General features: G+C 33.1%; 1 protein-coding gene across 2 annotated transcripts in view; it reads right to left on the bottom strand.

The window, feature by feature from the left end:
* Nucleotides 1-18,115, bottom strand: part of LOC137925879 (cGMP-specific 3',5'-cyclic phosphodiesterase-like) — a 139,904-nt gene that overhangs the window by 69,648 nt on the left and 52,141 nt on the right. For both annotated transcript variants that reach the window (XM_068769353.1, XM_068769352.1), the window contains exon 2: nucleotides 9,997-10,720. In XM_068769353.1, coding sequence (XP_068625454.1) covers nucleotides 9,997-10,626 — 630 coding nt within the window. In that variant the 5' untranslated portion in view covers nucleotides 10,627-10,720. The remainder of the gene's footprint in view (nucleotides 1-9,996; nucleotides 10,721-18,115) is intronic.

Genomic DNA, 18,115 nt, shown 5'->3' with positions numbered 1-18,115 from the left:
AAATGAAAATGTAAATTTTACTATTATGGAGGTGAAGGCGAAGGAAGGAGGAGTAAAAAAAAGCATGGAAAGGAATGAGATAATGTAACGAGTAAAAGAATGGCAAAAGATGAGGACGAAAATATAATAATAATTATTAAGTTTAATCAAAAAAACGTATTAAATTTAATAATGTCTCTTCTCCGTGTACCCAAAACAGAGAATGTTCAAGAAAAAAAAAAACAGAAAAATTTTACTTTACATACTTGACTACACATTTACCTTCATGTTTTTAATACTCTGCAATACTTTGTCGCTAATGTCGAAACATTTTAGGTTTATTGAGTTTTTCAGTGAAACAATTTTTATTACAATTTCTATGTTTATTCTCTATGCAACCGATTTCCTTTTTGACTTTATTCATTTAATCTATTTTTATTCACATTTTTAGTATCATTATATTCTGATCATTTTTCCCAATACAACAAGACCTTTCCCAAATATATCTATTCTATAAAATGAATAGAGTAAAAGAATTATATAGTGTAAACGTGCTTTCTGGGGCATTGGTTAATTAATATTTTTAAAAAATTACTGCAGCCCTACAAATATGCAGCTATTAATAGAAAAAAAATTGTAAACACATTTAAGAAATCCGTTAGAGTCGTCAAGGCGTAATACAGAGGTAATGAAATGAGTCGCATTTTTTTTTAATTAGCATTGAGCAAAATTTTATTTAGAATCACGGATCTACAGCGTGCATTATACTAAAATATACAGCAATAATATATACATATTTGCTGGTAGATTATCCAGCAACTATTGCGCTTAAGTAAATGTATAACCTAAATCTGAAAAGATAAATAGGTGTCGAACATCTGGCTAATATTCAGCATAATTAGTTGTATATGTAAAAGTTTTAAATAAGTGAATGTGTGCGTGTCGTTAGCAAGAAGCGTTAAATATTTAATGGAATCAGGCGTTATCTCGCGGAAGTCCATCCTAAGTAAGAAAAGGACCAATATTTAGCCACTGCCGCACATGCAGTGGTAGTCGTGCAATAAAGTGCACCGCCCGCCAGCCTGCTGATAAATTCGTATGCGGCGAACAATGCGAGTCAAAGTAGACTCTGTGTTTGGCACTAATCGGTGTAACATAACTCCTGAAGATACCCCGTGGAGGGGTGAAACACGTGTTGAGTAATGTAAGTAATGGCGGTGGCGGTTGTGTGATTCGCATTGTTTTTTGGTGCGATTTCGCGCGGTTTTTGGTGCGAATTTGGCGGTGCACTTTATTGCAAGACTACCACTGCATGTGCGGAAGTGGCTAAATATTGATTATTTTCTTACTTAAGAAGCGTTAAAGTTTTAACACGTATTTCTAATCGCATAGCATTTAATGATTACTTTAAACTATGTTACATTAACTTATAGGTAACTTATGGGTAGGCGCTCCACTAAGTGGAGCGACGATATAGTTAAGATAGCACGAAACCGCTGCATGCGGGAAGCGCAGGATCAGCCATAGTGGCGGTCTTTGAGGGAGGCCTGTCTTACAGTGGGCGTCCATCAGGTGAAAAGATGAATAAGAAGAACTTATCGAAATGCAGTAGGCGTCTGTCGGCTGGCATGATGATGACAGTGTTTATCTTCATAAATTTTTCTTTCATAAGATTTGATACGGCATTCACAATAGGAGTAAGGTTGATACGCAAATATATTAGACTACACGAAACAAGCAGACGTAAAACAAAAATTGTCATGATCCAGTAACGAAATAATCACAGTTGTCAAGATGCTTTCGCTTATCCATCGGTCTACGTACGCAAAATGTAAGGACGCGCGGCGTATAATTTGTAGGCGGTTGTTAAAACCGCGTATCACGCCGAAAAATATTATGAAAGAGAAAAATGGCGAACGGCGTCAAGTGACATATGTGTTGTTGTTTGTGAATTTTTATTAAATCTTTAGTGCTTGATGGAATATGAAATTAAAGACTATCTAATATTAATTTTGAATCAATGTTTAATATATACAAATGGGTGGTGAAATTTATATGTAAAAGTTATTTAATTGGCATGACAAATAATTAATTACGGCGTTGGTGTATCTGAAGTTGTAGGCGGATGACTTTTAGAATAAACTGTCTATCTTTCATCCAAGCGTTTTAATTTTTGTGCTCCTGCTCGCTTGGTGTTGTCTCTAACATTGCCTACCTAACCTGTTGAACTCCACCACAATCCCATTTAGGGTAATCACTCCGAACACAATCTGTTATAACAGTATAGCAAATAACAATCGATAATTTGTCACATTATTAACCCACGAATGGCCTGAATACATTGCCAAATTAATCAACAGCTTAGCGAGCATCCGTAAGTAATTGCATTAATATTAACTTATACCATTAATATTTATTAAAGTAGAGAGAATTTATTTATGAATATTTAGTAATGATTAATGATAGTTACATTTTTAAACAAAAGAAATATCATTACTAAGTAAAATTTTAGTTATTTCTATGGTATATATCCATGTACTATGTTTTTAATATGTATTTTAAATGTATTATATTTTTTTCAGAGCCATAGAGAGGACTGTACTAAAAATTTCTCTACGAAACGGAATTAGGAACGAAGAGATTCGTAAATGAACGAAAGTAAACGACTTTCGGCTCAGCGGATTGGCATGTTGAAGTCAACAGGTCATATACGATGTCCAAATATCCGATAGATCCTTTAGGTTCTGGAGTGGAGACCACGGGCAAGAAAGCGAAGAGTAGGAAGTCCAGCCACAAGATGGACATATGACATTGTTAAAGTCGTCATAAAAACACGGTTGCAGGCATCTTATGATCGGTCTTATTACAAATCAAAATAGAGGTCTATATGCAGCAGTGAACGTGCTATAGCTACAGCGACGGCGACATTTCCTATTTAACACGAAATAGATTTTGGTGTTTTGTTGATATATTATTTTCCTTGTTTTGATGTACAACAAAGAAAATAAAAAACAAACTTTTAAATATTTTTAATTTATATAAATCATCATTTTACCCAAATTATGCATATAAACTTAAATCTGCAACCCTACAGATTTCAATTACAGCATGAAACGATGCCCCAGGGTGCAATTGGAAAGCTTCATTTTGTAAATCAGACAATTGAGAGCTTTTCAGCATTTACCAATACCTAGTTCGTTATTCAGGCTCCGTTTACATCCTAACGAATACATAAATTCGCAATTTAAACAACTTTATCATATAGCAGAGGTTCTCAGACTTGTTTTGTTATAAAGCACTTTCAAAGTTTAGCTGCTTCCGGTGGACCTACCAGCTACATTCCTACGATGTTACGAAAATAAATAAGTAAAGTTTATTGTTGGCATTCGTATAAATATCATTAAAATTCACAACTGTATTTCGTTCCATTAAACGTCTGAAAAACTGTGACGGATTCTGGCGGCGCTTTGCAAGTTCATCATTGTATTAAATATGAAATATGCAAGGTTTTTAAGTTGAATAATAATTCAAATATTATCTGCCTATATTGATAGAATTAAAGCCAACATTTTGATTCTTCACTATCGAAAACAGATATATTTTCGTGGTCCACAATTCCTTAGCAATTATCGCGATAACAAGCGATAATTGCTAAGGAATTGTGGAGAACGTGAACTATTTCTGAAAAATGCTTCAAAAGCAACTGTTTAAAATATAGGTAAGCAGGGAGAGGAATCTGGTTATTAAAGGTGAACGCCAGTGGAAAAGCCTCCTTAAACCTTCTAGGGGGAGCACCGTACCCAGCTACTGTCTCGATGGACCCCACACACGTATGGTGAATCGGGGCTTTCCCGATTGTAAATAAAAGCAATCAAAGACCCAAAGATAATAGCTATAGTAAAGTAAAGACAAGCTAATTCTATTTACATGTTGTAATTATATAAGAACGGAGACAATAGTTTATAGTTCGTCGTATATCAATTTATCATACGGGTAAAACGAATATAATCCCACCGCGTACTCAAAGATACCGCTAAAACGCATGCATAGCCTATATCAGATAAGATAACTCAACCGAATTGAATTGAGCGTTATTTACGAGCCCCGTTTATGTATTTGATTGCTCTATTGACGTCTGATATGCTTGTGGAAGAAGCCGCAAAATACAGATTTCCGGGTCAAGGAGTTTAAAGGAAAAGTCTTTAAATATCGCAATGGCCGCCTTAAGTGGTTATATTTTCAAATATTGTAAAAACACATCCTTTTATGATATCTCATTTTATGGCATACCTTAGGGACATCGATTCGGACCAATACATTATATAGGTTGAGCCATTGATTAAAGCTTAGTAAAAAATATCTTCATAATATAACTAGCTGATCCCGCAAACGTTGTTTTGTTATGTATGTTATTTCTAAGAAACATTAAAAAATGAATAAAAAATAAGGGTTGATAGTAGAGGGATGAAAATTTAGGGTTGTATGTATTTTGTATGCTATATCATAAAAATATAAAAACAAAAAATTTTGTCTAAAAAATAAAAATAATAATTTAGGCGTGAACCACCCTTAACATTTAGGGTGATGAAAAATAGTTGTTGTCCGATTGTCCACCCTGACCTATATGCACCCTTAGATTCACGAAAATCGGTCGAGGTGTTTCGGAGGAGTTCAATCACGCAAACCGTGGCACGAGAATTTATATATTAGATAAACATATGAGAATTTTATTTTTATTGAAATAACATCATTGAGATTTGTGTCATTTAAACATACATTCAACCCTAGTGTAGGCCGCAAATTTGGGAAAACTTGATGGCATAACGCCTGTCAGATAGTAGAAATTTCTTCACAAATGTTATGTTTGAATAGTAAGGCAACCTTTTTTATGGCGTCCACTATAGGGGACCTATCGTTCCCTTACCTTATTTTAGGGACAGGACTATTACTATCAATAATTATTTCTTTTTACATTTTTATGTTTACGCTCTATATTCATTCTTTACAAATTCTCTTTCTTCCTTCTTGCATTCCTCACACTTCTCTCATTCTAATAGCATTCATTTACGTTTCATTTACAAATATCCTCGCATCCTTCGGCACAGTTCTTAGAGACTTTTATTATTTACATTCCTAATTAATAATTTTATTTTTATTTATTTCCTTTAATACTTCTTTTGAAAACAATTGTTTGCAATATAATTTTTCTCATTTTTTATGTAACAATTCAGTCTTCCTCTAATTTGGTTTTATTTCGTTTCATATTACGTCACTTATAGTTAAATCTCAAGAAAATGTGGCAGGTCTCCTTGTTAAAAAAGGGAAGCGATGTAATTAATGCTCCTTCCTTTTTCCATTTCAATAGACATTCTCAACCTTTCGTACGCGGGACAGCAAGCGATTGCGTACACTACGGTCTAATTCATCAATGGGTTACAGATGTACAAAGTACTTTTGAAGCTTAAACTTTACAGGTGCTCTGAGAATCCCCCGTGCATAAGGCAATCGTCGTCAGTTTATTGAGGTACATGTAGCTCTTGAAGTAGTCTTGAAAAAAAAAACCAATAGCTTCGGAACTAGGCGTCGCGAAGATGATGGATGGTCCATTTGACGCGATATTAGTTTTCTACGTATTCGTATATAACTGCTAAAGACTACGCTATGAAAAGAAAAAGTTGTCTAAAATTTAAATTCGCGCGTATTTCTTCCTCACCTTGTAATAATATATCACATGCAAACCCGTCTTAGGTCGCACAGACAGACGCTATATAGAGTGTACCTGTGTTTGTGCGCTCTATAAAGTGACGTAAAGGCTTTTGGGAGAAGACCTTAGCTTAAACTGTTACAAAATTTAAACAACATAAAAGTAACAGGTCACGTGTTAGTTTCATACAAGTACGAATTATATATATGCTAATCAGTTACGTTATTTTACGAACAGCAAATATTAGAGAAAAAAATTTCGCTTAAATACTTTTTCCAGTGCTCCGATGGAATTCAGGTTAACTATCCGTATATATTATTAATTGATATAAATTAAAATTTTATTTGATGTCATAAAATAAGTACAAGTTCTCACGCGCGTAGTAAGTACACGCAGACATTTTTTTAAATCACTAATTATTTGATTCAATACATGCATGAATTTTAATGCCACCAAAGAGTGCTATTAAAGTCGTATTTTTTCAATTATATTTATTGTTATTAAAATAAATAATTTGAACTTAGCACATGTAGTGTTACAAAAGATTTTGCCTTTTAAAATATTTTGCAACATCTTTTTAGCATTCCCACTTTATTCTAAAAATAATTAAATAAACTTCTTTTTCGTTGTCCTATGCATGAAAACGTCACGTCACAAAAAATGGAATAAAAAATCATTTTGCAATTCATTTATCAGAACAAACAATGACATAACTTTTGTGTTACTGACGCAAGTCCTACTTGAAAGAATCGTCAAGTGCCTTTTAACGTATTATCAGATTGTACACTCAAATGTGAAAAGTCGTGTTGATATGTTATCACGTGGTAGCGGCGTCTGTATTGAATCGAAGAACGGATGCATGTTTGCTTATATAATTTAAACGCTGTTTAGGAAATATTGAAACTAAATATGGTCTACTGTATTTTAGTACTTAATCTGTAGTAATCAAAAGATAAGGTGGTAAGTCAAGATCTACAAATTATATAAAGGGTGATCAGTAACAGATGTAAAAACGTATAAGTGGTGAATGTATAGCACGTTTGGTGTCATTAATATATCGTATCTTCTTCTTTAAGATCGCCATGAAGACCGGTCTCGCGCTGCTCGCATATAGCAACTTTCCTTGACCTTAACTAAGTCGTCAATCCACCTGATTCTATCCAAAAAGCAGTAATTTTAAAAAGTATAAATAAAAATAACAAAATTGCTTATACTAAGCGTATTATTCTATTCAATATTCGGATTAATATTAAAATAACTCATTGTTCACTACCTGTTTCACACTTAGCCATAACGTATTGGTCTCTTGCATTTCAATAAAATTTCAGAGTAATTTTATACAGTATATTTGGAAATAGGAGTAAAAGTTGTAAAGAATTTTACTGACAAATGTATTTCACATTTACTCCTTTAAAGCATTTACACCTAAAACCAATCGTCCTGTATATATTAAGAACTATAACACAATACTGTTGACACCAATACGTATATATACTTTAGGTTGTACAGTTCCAGATTTCAACAAAATAATCATCAGACATTTAAACAGAGTAAAGTATAAAGAATAAGCTACCGCCGGCTAGGATTTCTGATCTGTTTAAAAAACCCGGCAAGAAATTGAACAGTTGCTATTTTTAAATTAAATTTAACAATTTTATTCATGTCTAATTTATAATATCGTTCGTGGGAATGAGTCATCAAAGTTCCACAAATTTCGATCAACTAAACACTATTAATTTCTATAATATAATTTGTTTTGATAATATACTTTTAATTTTACATTATAGCCTAAGAAAGGTAGGTCTAAGATATCTTGTGATTTATTACATAAGCATACACTCAGGAAGAGTTTGATAACTTTGTGTACATCCATTTTTAAGGTTGAAGTGTTGATTTATTGCGGTAAGCTCTGTATGCGTTGTGAGAGTAACACAAAAAAATACACCTACTACACAATGAGATTATTTTGTAATTTTTCAATTAATGAATTAGAACCGCCTTCATATTATTTTAGTTATTCAGGTTGTCCGGTAGCAGATTTATTTTTTTATCCTAAAATAATAAATTTTTATATAACTTTTAAATAAAAAGCATCGAATAATAGAATAGAAATGCAAACTTTATTTTTAATGATTACAATATCCAAATATTTTTCTTCGATTTGCACACACTGTTCAAAACGGAGGTTTGTCTTCGGCGCACGCCACAGTGAACTTGATTCAAATTAGTTGATTTATCGACAAATCGTTTATAAAATTCACAAAAATCGAGGACTGTTATTGTCAATTCTATGTGGTAGCATCATAATAAAATTTATTGAAGTCAAGTCGACTGACCTCGGTGGCCAAGGTATACCATATGTATACTAATCTAACTAATATATCTAGAGGGAGAAAGAGGGAGAAATATGAAATTTTAAACTTAATAACTATTGTACAACTAATGTAAAATAAAATAAAGGTGAAAGTAGAATACGTCAAACTAAGATTAAAGCAAGTATAAGTGTTATATAGTTAATATATGCGTTAGAAAATATTGTTTCATTATCAACACCATCGCGTCAGACGCAAACTGCAACACATTGGACTCGCTCAAAGATCGCGACAATAATCGGGCTTGCTGTACTCGTATCCAGCGACTTAAGATGTTGTTTAAAATATAATTGTATGTATTTTGGTTTCCAAATTTCTGTTACCTAAGTTCAATTAAGCTATAAGCATTTATTCCTATGGATTTTGATTGGTATTTATTTAATTACACACTAAAAATAGATGTAATAAAAGAGTTAAATAGAGTTTAACAATATAGAATAGTTCCGTATTTGCCTCGCTAAGAACGGATTGTTAGTTTTGGTTACAGCAAGAGATCGAAGAAAGGAACATCGCATCACTTATGGATAGCGAGGAGATTCACGGTACCTTTCCATATTACTGCAGAAGAGTCATAAGAGAAACCATTAAAGAAACAAGTAGGCGAAAGAAACAAAAGTGCAAAAAACTAGTCAAAATTGAAAATTGAATCTGTGATAAATATAGTGTAAAAATGAGAAAGTAAAAATGAAATTATAAAAGAATGTAAAGGTGAAAAAAGCAAAACAGAATAGAATATAAGCCTGTAGTATTCTGACGGGAAGATGACGAAAGTGATGTGGTGAATGAAATTATTAGGTAAGAATTAATGGAATAAAAGAATAAAGTATGTATGAATAAATGACTACGACCAGGAAAATAGATGAGAACGCAAATAATATAATGAATTTTTTTTAAAAAAATAGTCCCTGTGTACCCAAGACAAGGGGTAGTACGAGAAGCCTTCCAGAAAAAAAAAACATTATAGAATAAGCAACGGAGAGTAATATACTTGGAGTTACACAGAAATGAGAAGATCCCCAGAGGAACCAAAGTAAAAGGTGTAGCTCGAAGAATTGCTTGTTTAAAGAGGCAATATGGTTAAATCACTCGTGCAACCGACGGTCGTTGGGGCTGAAAGGTTCTGGAATGGCGACCTCAAGCCGATAGACGTTTCGTTGGTGGATCCTTAGCGGTCGCTGGGGGAGGCCTAAGCCTTACATTGGACGTCTGTGGGCTGACACAATGATAATGATAACGAATACACTCGAATTTTGTGCATGTTTATAATAAATTTAAAAGCTAGCTAGCTACTAATAACGTATAATAATTGTTAATAGAGTGAATAATATTTATTAAGAGAATAGAAGCAAGGCGTATTTATATTGCTGTCAAGCATTGTAAATAAATCAATAAATAGAACGTCGTTGACAGTACGGTACGTTAATTTAAAAAAATTACTTAATCTTTGAAAAACACTATGTTAGTAAAACCACCCTAGTATATATTTTTGTACCCTGTGATTTAGTGTAGTCAGAGCACAACATTATATTACAGTTATGTCTCATAAACATTATATAAATTACTGTAGTTTTCGATTTATTTCTGTCGATCAGCTAACACCTTTAAACCGATTTGTGTTTCATGAATAGAACATCAAAAAATTTTTCCACCTTAAATTAGATCAACTATTGTTGACTTCATATTTGGACGCAAAAATTGGCTTTTAGCTGATACAGACCTTGACCGCTTGTCATTGATGTCGATAAAAGTCGCCTTAGGAATCACAGAGATAAAATAATTCATATTTCAGCGACTCTACCATAAGATAGATTGAAGCGGTACTTTGAAAAAATTATATTTCAAATCTTATATAGATTTTATTATGAAATGTTTTAACTATTACATACACTTATATCGCATTGTTATCTCATATTATTGTAAATTACAATCGTTAACACTTACCTTTACCGGCGATGACGACAGCCATAATTGGAACAGGTCTGACGTCACCGAAGTACTCCTTGCCTCGTGGTGTGGCCTTGGCGACAGTGGACCGCCTGACGTTATATTATGGATCCGGTTTATTTCATCAGACGTCGCACACTCGCGTAAATATCTCTCTAATACTTTCGGTTTGTTCTCTAATATTTTTTTCAATTCAATTAAATCTTCGTCTGTACAGTCGTCCGGCGAGGACCTGTCAATAACCTCCTTATATTCTTCACCACACTGCATTATCAGTTCATTAGAAGCTATTACCTCGTAAGTCCCTAAATCACTTGGACTAGATCCTTTATAATAATCACTATCACATTGCCTCACACTTCCCGCTTCTGATTCACAACCATTCTGTTCGGTTATCTCAACTATTGTAATCGGTGGGTTCTCTTTGAGCATGTTGTTAACGCTTATTTCTGGTTTCCTTATCTCCTCAGGTAGTTCGTACACAAGTCGCATGAGCTCTTGTGAGCGTTTTTTTTGTTCGTCCGCGAGTTTAGCTGCTTTATTGTCACCCGAGCTGTCGCCCGGGAAACTCGTTCCGGCCTTTTTTTCGGACTTGGTGACAACATCGATGGGTTCTTCGGATGTCATTGCAAGTTTAGAAGGTAACTGGAGTCCTGTACGTCTTTACCGCCACGAGATTTTTGACCGACATCTCTTATTCTATGTTGTATGATTTTTTTACCTGCAGACAAAAGAAAGCTCAAGTAAGTAAAATAATTGTCGTCAATTATTAAGTACGTTTTATCCAATAATACACTTATACCTTAGATGATGTTTAACAACAACTAAATTTTTATTTTTTGTTTAACAACAACATTAAGACTTATGAAATATTTCACCACGGATAAAGAAGAGAAGAAATTCTCATTGCAGTACAAGACTATTTCTTTGCAATTTAGACGCTTTCTAAAATATATTTAAAATCTATCCCTAGGAATAATACTCGAGTAATGAATTGACTAAGGTCTTTAAAATATACCATGGTCTATTAAATGTAATTAATTTGTTTCTAACATTTGAATAGGATAAATCTCATTTTTTATGTATTTTACGTCAAGGGAGGCCCTTAAAGATATCTATGGGGGTATATACCATAATCACCCTGTTTGGTAGACAGATAGGCGATCACAATGTCTTAATATGGTACGCTACTGCCCATACTCTGTAAAACTTATTTGTGATTAGTAGGAATGCTATATAATTAAAAGCACAATATGTAAATTATATAACATTGAATCCCGGGATTCGAGGCCGTGACCTTCAATCGCGTCTCAGTCCTCTGCTGTTGGGCTACCACTGCTTAAATTTTTGTATTGCATGAATGTAATAGATATTATTTGACATGTTTAGAAGAGTAAGAAAATACGAAATAATCACTCAGCATGATATGAACTGATCACTATATAGATAACATCGTTCTATGATAACGTATATTGTATAAGACGGCTTCTTAGTGATAAATATACCTCTATTTCAATGTTAGCGATATTTTTCAGATATTGAAAGATGTTTACAATAAACAACATGTAATCACAGCTGAATTAAATGTTGGATTATAAGATTAAAATTTGAATTTTACTTAGAAATATCGTTATATTTTAGTAATAATAAATGTTTTAAGGTTCGTAATATTGATGGATCTGTATCAATAATATTAAAGTTATTTTTCGTGCTTCGTGTTTATCTGCAATCACTTGTTTCTTGTCCTTTATAACGATTAAGGCTCGTCAGCTGGAGATACCTATTTCTTTTTATTGCCCCCCCCCCCGCTATTGGGGGCCTTTCGTTCCCCTATCTTATTTATGGGACGGGGACGTTTTTATCTTTTAATGATTAACTTTCTTTTCTTTTTTATTTCAATTCTCTTCTGTCATACTTCACATGATCTATCGTTCTTCTATTTACATTCTACAATTTCTATCTACCTTTTATTTATTTTCTACCGTTTATTCATCGCATCACTTCCTTACTCTCGTTCCTTACTATCACAGCTTTTGGTTATCATATTATCTTTACTTTATCTAATTTTTTGTTCTACATTGCAGGAGATACCTCATCCTTCATCAGCTGTTACCAAGTTTTTGTACATCATTTCGTTTCAGTCATTATGTGTAGCCGAATAAGCTAATGCGGTAGCTAAGTCGTTCGGGGGATTTTCCAGTTGCTCTGTATATTTTACTCCTTAACAGTTCTTATGTTTAGTGCTTCGTGGATCTCTGTGTTGGTAATAAAGTACAGCGCGTTTGAAATGATTATTCGAATACCATTTTTGGCAGCCTTTGAATAATTTTAAGGTTGGAGTACTTGGAATTTTCCCACAATTGCGCACCGTACATCTATATTGGTTTCAGGATTATTTAATGTATAACCAGTTTATTACCGATTGACAGTTTTGACTCCATCAACGATTAAATGTTTCTGAAGCGCATCCTCGGATCATCTCGCATTGATTGAAATGATTTTCCCAAGTCAATCTTTTTTTCAAGCTATTTAGCGAATAAGAATATTTCTATATGTATTATTTTTAGCGAATCGTACATGATTGAAAGAGAAATGGAAGCAATATCAGAACACAGATCTATCACGTACGAATCTTCCGCTTTTTATGTGACAAGCAACGCTACTGAAAAGCTTCAAATAACGTTCACGTTCTATCTTAACGTCATTGCATTAGGTAATATATAATTGGTAACAGAGTGTCCGGTGGTAAAAAATGCGTTTAAAAGTCAATTTTTTCCATAACCGTTTACTTGACAGGAAATAAGGAACAGCACTTACTTTATTATTCGTGCGGGTTTTTATTTCATTAAACGAAAAAAACAAAGTGTATTTGGTATTGCATAATTTTCGTCGACAGTTTTCTTTCCTAAAAAATTAATATGTTGTTTTGGTGACATCTTCTCACCACCCAGGTTACCGGATCCTACCCTCAAAGACTTTTTTTGGAGGTATTTCAAGGGTAAAGTCTACAAAATGTAAAATGAACTCATACAAACCACAGAAACTTCTTATAGTTGTTTATAATATATATTTCTTATATATACTATTTATATATTTATTTAGCACTTACATCAGTGTTCCAATTATTACTATGTCGGTGTGATCGCGTTGAAAATTCGCGTAGTTGTTAAAAATCAACTATTGTTTGGAAGACACGTTTGTTAAACACTTGATTGTACAAAGTCATTAATAAAGGTGGATCAATATAAAGGGTGATTGGTTATAGGTGTGAATGTTCATTTGTGAACAAAAGACTTCAATACTTTAACACCTATTTCCAATCAACTCTACAAATTGATCATTCTAAAATGTATTACTATTTTTATTTCTATTAGAATGCAATATAGGTAACTTCTGACAGTAAAAAGTCTACAGGAGCAGATTGTGAACCGTAAATAATTTTAATACGTTGTAAACCGTATTTAGAAAACCATTTTTCGCGTTATATTATCTATTATTTCTAAAACTTTTGATTTTTGGAAAGGGTGTACCACACATTAATTGACAGCAAATGAACTATACATTTATCTGTTTAAAATAAGTATAACCAATCACCCTGTATATAAATTGCTTGTTGATGTATATCAATAATGATGAACCGACAGCATGAAAAGAGTAGTAAAGTTAGATATCTAAATACATTTTTATGATATTATTTGATGCGTATTCTGATCACCAGTTATATCAGTGAACTCGGAAAAACTGTCTTATTTCTACGATATGTGTTAGGAGGAACTGAAAGTAATGTCGTTTCTGTCGACATATTTTACAGAAAAACCGATTTATTTTTACCGCTCCCACATTGAACATTTGTATACTAGATGGCTAAAGGTTGTTGATAACGAAGGTAAATATATTGCTGATTAAAAATATTAATTTGTTGAAATTGTAGTCGTGTGAATTTAACTTAAGAAAGCGACATTAATTTCCGGTTCCCCCTAATAAATTAAAAAATTGCCAATGATAACAATCAAGAATATTCGAAAGACTTCTAAAAATTGAGAAAGGTGAACAAAATAACCTTTAAACATATTGTTCTTTACCTAATGTCATGACAGAGAGTATTAGGATTTAAAACGGCTGACGCATGAAAAAAGACGAAAAGAAATACGTTCAGGGAGAAATACAAATACTTATATTGATTCACGTTGCCCCTTGAATGGCCGACATATTTCCACGAACGACATTATTTAGACAGGGACGATCGGCCGCCATTCTTTTGCGGCTTCAGTAAACATGGCCAGTAGTTACTTTTATTTTCCTTAACGTATTTTCTTTGAATATACATAAACAAATACATTTATTTTTATTAAGAGTGAAGAAAATCAGTGCCATAAAATAATAAATTTAACTAATTATTAAATAAACATTTTGAAGGTAATACTACTATATACATTAGCAGATATAGTACAAAAATGAGGTTTCTCACTTTGAGCCTCATTTGCAAGATTAGAGACGCTTATTGGGCCCCGGGATTTCTCCGAGAGATCAAATTATAAATGAAGATCCATGGAGTAACGAAATTAACTAACATAGCCTAGTAGATTAACAATCACTTCTGAATTTTATCATTTATTTACTACTCTTAATTGGTCACATACTCATAAAAATAAAAAGACTTAAATGAAAGTGGTCAAGACATATGATAATAGGAAAGGACAAGTGGTGCAAAATAGTTACATAGTGGTAGGTACGAGGGAAGGAAAAAGGAAAAGAAGTAGACAAACAAAAAGGTGGGACGATGACATAACGACATTTGCAGGAGTAATGTGGTGCATGGAGCAGAGTGGCCAGAGATAGAGTAGCATTCTACTCTATCTCTCGTATGTTGTAGCAGGCTTTTGCCAACTGGCAAACGGACTTACAAAAAATAACAAAACACTAAATATGTGGAAAAAATTAAACTTAGTTAATATATATAAGTGGATTATTAAGTAAACATTATTGTACTTTTTAAGTCCGAATAAAAGGCTTTATTATTATTGTTCACGTTATTATATACGTAAACGTATAGTAGTTAAGAAAAAGTGCATTAAGCGGTAATATTACTCACGGTAATTTCTTGTCTATGACATACAATTTGTACACTTTTATAAGCGTAATCGATATAGTTTGTGTAATTATTTTATTATATTATCATTATGTCAGTTATAGGCTTGCCCCATAGATTTATAGGTTTTTCTATGGGATCCATCATATTCCGAAGGACTTAACAAAATCATCTACCTTGTGCGTGGAATTTCATACGTCGAAATTAAAGGTCTAGCAGCCATTTGTTCTGCGCGCTATGTGGTCTGTCCACTGTCACGTCGGTTTTCTAATCGGCAGAGCTATATCTGTTATTTTTCTTCGTTTTTATATCTCTTCGTTCCTAATTTCATCTCGTAGACAAATCCCAAATATAGACCTCTTAATGACTCGCTGATCAACTGATCAAATTTATGCAATGGTCAATAAAAACATATTACCATATATATTTTCAATACTATAAAACCATCTAAAAAAGATTACATATTTAACATGTACAAGTTGATTGATTACAGGTAAAAGCTTTAAAGTGGAGAATATCTAATTTTCTGTAAAATAATATGCTATTAGCATGCCCGAATAAAAGAAAATTGTATAAAAAGTTGTCGAAGCTATAATAAATTCTGTATTTCCATATGACACAAGCTCGTAATATTAAGTCGTTAAAGTTATTTAGAAATATTACAAGCACCAACGATGTTCAACAAAACACTCGTCTATTTAGATTAATTAAATTCCGTAACCTACAATACAATTTGATTTGATCGAATACATAGTTTCATATCGTTAATCTTAGTTCTACGATGTAAGTGTACAAAGTGGCATTTGGATATGATTTATAGCCAACATTCGAACGTCAAAGAGATTACGCGCATGGCAAGTTACATGCCAACACTTCAACGATCTGGTAAAGCTATTCGTTATATAATAAATCATTTCGTTTTCGAAATAAATTAACAAGAATACATTTGTATTGAACATATCACCCAGAAGGCAATGGAGATGGCTATGCCTGGAGTTTCATGTTTTAGTTCAAAATATATCAATGTCTGAAGACGAAAGTTTTTGACTAGTGTGTGTTGCCAGTGATGACAAATGGATCCATGACGTGGTCGCTTATGGTGGCTCAAGATCCCCCAGAGAGCAATGGAGGAGACTATGCTCGAAGTTTCCCTGTCAGGTCGAATTAGAAATGAGGTCAGCAAAAACATCAAAGTTACCAACGTAACTCGAAGAATTGCTCGTCTGAAATAGAAGTGGGTGAGACACATCGCTCGTGTAGCTGACGGCTGTTGATGCCGAAAGGTTTTCGATTGGTAACCACAAGCCTGTAAACGCAATTTGGGTAGACGCCTTACCTGTCACTTTTGTTTTGGCTGACATGAAGGAAATAATAAAGGTGTCATTTCGAATTTTAGTATCGGTTCGTTAATTTTTCCTTTGAAATAAAACGGTTTTACAAAGTCCGATAACGAAATAAATTGTATGCAATTAAGGTAAAATTTACAAAAAAAGCCTTCTCTGGTTACAAAAAACTTTTTAGATTATTCAGAAGACGCTCGATTTAGGTCACTTCAAACCGGTCCTATTGTAAATCAACATGGGAGGCCTATGTGCAACAGTGGATGACCTACGGCTGCGATAATAATGATATTTGTCTCGAGTATTGGACTACCCCTGGTGTGAATTTATTGGATTATCATCCTTACATCACTTTGATTATGCGACTTATATTCGTTTCTAAAAATAAACAAGAAAGAGCATGGAATACGGTTTAGGTCAAAAATCAGCAGCTGCATTAGGAAACTCCTCAGAAACGACTCCCAACAATAAGTGGGTCCAATATTTCTCAATAAAGTTTTACAGAATGCTTCATTGCATAGATTGCCACGACGATTATTTCTATAAACAATATTTTTCCCAAAAAAAAGTAAACACTTGTTTATTTCTTAGTATTTTAAAAACTTTCGGCATTATCTGTCGTAAAATATCAACAATATACAGGTTGACTTGTTATAGTTGCAAAAACTTTTAAGCAGTAAACCCATAGCTCACTTGCTGTGAATTAATTTTGTATACCCGATCCAAAAATTAATATTTTCAGAAAAAATGATTAACATAATTACAGCATAGCAAGAACTTTTTTTAAAATTCGATTTACTACATAATAAAAATATTTATTGTTTACTACGTGTCCATGCAGGCTTTGTATCGCTAGAAATTATTAGGTTGTCGCGTTTCAATAAAAAAAAACAATTTAACGTATTTCAGAGTGATCATACGGGTTGATTGCGAACAGGTGTAAAACCTTTAAAGCTTTTTGCTGACCTATGAGCTATAGATCTACAATTAATCAACCTGGTTTATGCTATTTTGGTACCATATCAGTGTTAAAGGAATACCATAGTTACATTTTTACCTACTATGTTACGTTAAATCTGTATGAAATAGAGATGTCACTATAACAAATCTAATTAAAAAAAAAAAAAAAAAAATTTTCAATTTAATAAAGATCTTAGGGAAATAAAGAAAGATATTATTCAACCAATTACTATTCAACATTATTCCGATGTCCACGGACGATATAAATAAACATCGGATATATTTCGCGCTCTAGAAAAAAGATCGACTGAAGCCATTTCCAGTAGAACGCCATAATTTGCTTATGCAAATAAGCTATCATTATTCAACGTGTAATCTCATATTATAAAGGGTTTCGTTTTATTGCTTTTAATATAAATGGTAAGTCGCGACCGTAATCACTAGCGGCTGCGAAGTAATAATACTTCGTTTTTTTTTTAATTTCTACTGAGATTTGGGAACACGACAATTTTGATGTAGACGCTGCAATTAACTACACCGAATTGATAGCCAAGAGTGTAATGGTTCGATTTATGATAGGAAGAAAGTTGAAGAACAGGTCTCGATTCTCTACTAGACGAAGATTTTAGAGGAAAACTAAGACCCACAAAGCGTCAAAAATCAACTAGCCTGAAAGCGAAATTGGTTCGTGAACCATAGGTGACCAATTCCGGTCGTACAAGACAGC

The sequence above is a fragment of the Battus philenor genome, unplaced genomic scaffold (genome assembly GCF_028537555.1).
Source record: "Battus philenor isolate CCGP_79_NKW_IND1 unplaced genomic scaffold, ilBatPhil1.0.hap1 SCAF_28, whole genome shotgun sequence".
Lineage (NCBI taxonomy): Eukaryota > Metazoa > Arthropoda > Insecta > Lepidoptera > Papilionidae > Battus > Battus philenor.
The sequence above is the reverse complement of the archived record's forward strand: the minus strand, read 5'-3'. Positions and strand labels throughout refer to the sequence as shown.